Consider the following 4602-nt stretch of genomic DNA (forward strand, 5'->3'; position numbering starts at 1 on the left):
CATAAGATAAGATGGAATGGAATAGGATGGGATGGGGAGCCCAGACACTCCGAGCTCACTCGGGATTAGCGGCAGCAGAGGGAGGCAGTAGGATGTGCAGGAGTTGGTGACCCAGGGGGAGGGGTCAGAATGGCCTTACAGAGAGCCGGAGATCCATCAGCAGGCTGTGGAATCCCCATGGAGGGAGAAAGGATTCCCTGTGCAAAGGGTGGCTTTCAACAGGGGTGGGTAAAGGTGCTTTGGTGGTGGAATTTGAGGATCCAGAAGGAAGGGGAAATCCTAGCGTGGCATCGTGGAGGTGGGTATTTCTCGGGGAAAATATCGATGCAGAGAGAATCTGGAGGTGATGAAAGGTCAACGGGAAATCAACGGGATCCACATGCTTCAAGTGTGTTCCTGCTCCCTCCTTCACCCATCTCCAGTCTAGAGAATATTGCTCTCGGTCCTATGGTAATAACAATCTGTCCTTCCCTTTTCAGAGAGAGTGCCTTTCGCTTCACATCGGCCAGGCCGGTGTACAAATCGGGAATGCCTGCTGGGAGCTGTATTGCCTGGAGCATGGCATCCAGCCGGATGGGCAGATGCCCAGTGACAAGACCATCGGGGGTGGGGATGACTCCTTCAACACCTTCTTCAGCGAGACTGGGGCGGGCAAACATGTTCCCCGGGCGGTGTTCATAGACCTGGAGCCCACCGTGATCGGTAAGAGGAGGGATTGGGGGGGGGAGGCTTGCTCACTCAGTGCTCCCACTGAAACAATGGCCTGAATTCTGAGTTCCTGTTGTGACATCTCTGCTCCCTGTCCCCAGATGAGGTCCGCACCGGCACCTATCGGCAACTCTTCCACCCTGAGCAGCTCATCACCGGCAAGGAGGACGCGGCTAATAACTACGCCCGGGGCCACTGCTCCGTGGGCAAGGAGATTGTGGATCTGGTCTTGGATCGAGTCCGGAAGGTGGTAGGTTCTCTCAGCTCAAACCACATAGAGCATAGGACGATACAGCGCAGAACAGGCCCTTCGGCCCTCATTGTTGTGCTGACCTGTGAACTAATCTAAGCCCATTCCCCCATACGCTATCCCATCATCCGTGTGCTGATCCAAGGATTGTTTAAATGTGGAGGAGTTAACTACATTAGCAGGTAGGGCATTCCACGCCCTTACCACACTGAGTAAAGAACCTGCCTTTAACATCTGTTTTAAATCTATCACCCCTCCATTTGTAGGTATTCCCCCTCGTACAAGCTGATATCATCATCCTAGGAAAAAGACTTTCACTGTCTACCCTCTCTGATCATCTTGTATGTCTCTATCAAATCCCCTTTTAGCCGCCGCCTTTCCAGTGAGAACACACCCAAGTCTCTCAGCCTTTCCTCATAAGCCCTTCCCTCCAGACCAGGCAAAGTCCTGGTAAATCTCCTCTGCACCTTTTCCAATCCTTTCACATCCTTCCCCTAATGGGGTGACCAGAACTGTACACAATATTCCAAGTGCGGCTGCACTAGCGTTTTGTATAGTTCAGACAGACATCCCATCTCTAGCTGAGCCAATCTCTACTGCTCACTGCAAGATCCCAACACAGAGAGGCATTTGTCTCTCTGTCCAAAATCTCGACATTGGATTCTGTATCCTCCACCCTGGAGTTGCTGTGTGTTCCCATGCAAAGTGAACTAACAGAATCAATGCTTACCACTCTCAAGAAGTACGTAGTTTATTCACACACTTGTAGGGAGCAGCTTAAAATAATTCCAAACAGCAGTCCTGACTTTTCTGTGCAAACATTGAGTTGCACAACCCATTTCAGGCTGGCAATTGACCGCTCATGTTGTTCTAACTGAAAACTAAATCTTTAACCCTGGCTGTACAGGCTGTTTAAGTTACAACCTTTAACTGAGGAACTTGTTCAAGGTTAAACATATGCTCATTGAACACATTTTCCAAGAGGCATTACATTGTAGAGTTAAATCCATAAGTCTCTAATTCTTCTTCCCAAGTCTCAAGCAACAGCTTGCCAGATCAATTGGTGCAAAACTGATCCCCTGATTTCAGCAATTTGTCCTGAACACCCGCCTCAGGCGACTGACTGTGTGGAGTTTGCACGTTCTCCCCGTGTCTGCGTGGGTTTCCTCCGGGTGCTCCGGTTTCCTCCCACCATCCAAAGATGTGCAGGGTCAGGTGAATTGGCCATACGAAATTGCCTGTAGTGTTAGGTAAGGGGTAAACGTAGGGGTATGGGTGGGTTTCGCTTCGGCGGGGCGGTGTGGACTTGTTGGGCCGAAGGGCCTGTTTCCACACTGTAATGTAATCTAATCTAATCTAAACACACTAATCAATGTTCTGGAACTCCACTGAAAGGTGGACTCAAATCCATGTGCAGAGTCCTTAACTTCTCTCAACAAATTACAGGCTCTTGTATGTCAATACTGATGAGTTTCTCAAAGGGAGGGAAGGTCAATCTTTGTGTCTTCCATTTCCTGCAAATGCACATCGAAGAGAGGTGTGCATGCAGTCTCTCTGTAATTCAGCACATGGGGATTATTCAGCGTGTTGAAATGAGCGCTGCTTGTTGATTTTTAAAAAAATATATTTTGCTGTTTACCTTACACCTTTAGGCTGATCTGTGCACGGGCCTGCAGGGCTTCCTCATCTTCCACAGTTTCGGGGGTGGCACCGGCTCCGGTTTCACTTCCCTCCTGATGGAGAGGCTCTCCGTCGACTACGGCAAGAAAGCCAAGCTGGAGTTTTCCGTCTACCCGGCTCCCCAGATCTCCACCGCGGTGGTCGAACCCTACAACTCGGTGCTGGTCACCCACTGCACCCTGGAGCACTCCGACTGCGCCTTCATGGTGGACAACGAGGCCATTTACGATGTATGTCGGCGGAACCTGGACATCGAGAGACCGACCTACACCAACCTCAACCGCCTCATCGCCCAGGTGGTGTCGTCCATCACCGCGTCGCTCCGGTTCGACGGTGCCCTCAACGTGGACCTGACGGAGTTCCAGACCAACCTGGTCCCCTATCCCCGCATACACTTCCCCCTGGCCACCTTCTCCCCCCTTATCTCTGCTGAGAAGGCTTACCACGAGCACCTGTCAGTGGCAGAGCTCACCAACTCCTGCTTTGAACCGGCCAACCAGATGGTGAAGTGCGACCCGCGCCAGGGCAAGTACATGGCGTGCTGCATGCTGTACCGAGGGGACGTGGTGCCCAAGGATGTCAACGCCGCCATCGCCACCATCAAGACCAAGCGCTCCATCGCATTTGTGGATTGGTGCCCGACTGGGTTCAAGGTGAGTGTTGGGTTGGTGCTGAATTCGTGGGGGCCCCGGGGGAAACCTTGATTTTGACAACCTGATAACACGTGTGAATCATACTCTCTGTAATCCCAGTCCAAGTGTGCCCCAACTTTCCATGGACAGTATTGGAGCAGACTTTGTACATTCTTGCCCTGAGAGGCATCACTCAAATGGGGCCTGGGATGAAATTTTCAGAACTTGACTCATTGACTGCAGCTCAGGATGTTGGAGGAGAGATCCTGTCTGGGAACCTGAGAATGGTTTCCTGACTCTCAGTTGCTGTGATGAGGATTCATTCACATTTGGAACCACTCTTGTCACTCAAAGTGTTCCATTCCGAATCTTGAACATTAAACCAGGGAGAGATTGAGCAGAAATGTTGTGTTTGCACTGGGAATGGCTCGATCCCACGCTGATAAATGCATCTTTCACAGAACTAATTGGCGGTTTTGTGATTGGATTCTGAAGCTGCTTCCAAAACAAGTCAAATTTTGACACCTATGTCTTTACCCCAACAGGTTGGCATCAACTACCAGCCCCCGACGGTGGTGCCAGGGGGCGACCTGGCGAAGGTGCAGAGGGCCCTCTGCATGCTGAGCAACACCACCGCCATTTCCTTGGCTTGGACCCGCCTGAACCTCAAGTTCGACAAGATGTACGCCAAGCGGGCCTTTGTGCACTGGTACGTGGGGGAGGGCCTGGAGGAAGGGGAATTCCAGGACGCCCGGGAGGACATGGCCTCGCTCGAGAAGGATTACGAAGAGGTGGGGGTCGACTCTTCCGCGTTGGACAGGAAGGGCGAGGAGGAAGAATGAGTTTTAATGGTTTTTAATATTTTAACAATAATTGATGTTATTAATAATAATAATAATAATATTTAAGAAATAAAGTTATTTTCAATGATTTGGCAAGTGTCTCATTAAGGGCTGTAGAGTCAAAGAATGGGTCGAGGGAAATTCCGGAAAAGAAGAGTGAAGATGAATGGAGGCAGGAGACATTTTGTCCAAACTCCGTACTAAATATTTCAGCCACTCACACGTTGCCCTTTCCTAGGGCTGGATCAAGTGGATCACACATCTCATTGAATTGTCCCTGACTGAGTTGGCGGTAATTGATTGGGACTGTAGGCAGGGATGGGTCATGGAAGACTGGAAACTGATTTATTTGACTTCAGACTGAGGGGAATCCGATGAATCGGGTATAGTGGATGTGGAACGTATCACTCAACAGTAACGTTATGGACAAGACCAGAGCTCCTCGAAATATATTCGGAACATAACTTAGACCATAACATTTCTTAATGCT

General features: G+C 50.2%; 1 protein-coding gene across 1 annotated transcript; it reads left to right on the forward strand.

Annotated features, from left to right (window-relative positions):
* The first annotated feature begins 566 nt into the window (after window positions 1-566).
* On the forward strand, window positions 567-4112 carry LOC122545763 (tubulin alpha-1B chain-like). The gene is made up of 4 exons (XM_043684693.2): window positions 567-702; window positions 810-958; window positions 2611-3291; window positions 3816-4112. The coding sequence occupies exons 1-4, from the start codon at window positions 582-584 to the stop codon at window positions 4110-4112; spliced, it is 1248 nt and encodes a 415-aa protein (XP_043540628.2). The 5' UTR covers window positions 567-581.
* Window positions 4113-4602: the final 490 nt, after the last annotated feature.

This window comes from Chiloscyllium plagiosum, unplaced genomic scaffold (assembly GCF_037043375.1).
Source record: "Chiloscyllium plagiosum isolate Xiang-an unplaced genomic scaffold, Cpla_swu_hap1 HiC_scaffold_51, whole genome shotgun sequence".
Lineage (NCBI taxonomy): Eukaryota > Metazoa > Chordata > Chondrichthyes > Orectolobiformes > Hemiscylliidae > Chiloscyllium > Chiloscyllium plagiosum.

Excerpts from the sequence above, each read along its gene's own strand:
- LOC122545763 (XM_043684693.2), top strand. The coding sequence starts at position 582 with ATGCCCAGTGACAAGACCATCGGGGGTGGGGATGACTCCTTCAACACC. Across the intron at positions 703-809 it reads CCTGGAGCCCACCGTGATCG|ATGAGGTCCGCACCGGCACC; the intron begins GTAAGAGGAGGG and ends CCCTGTCCCCAG. Across the intron at positions 3,292-3,815 it reads GGTGCCCGACTGGGTTCAAG|GTTGGCATCAACTACCAGCC; the intron begins GTGAGTGTTGGG and ends TTACCCCAACAG.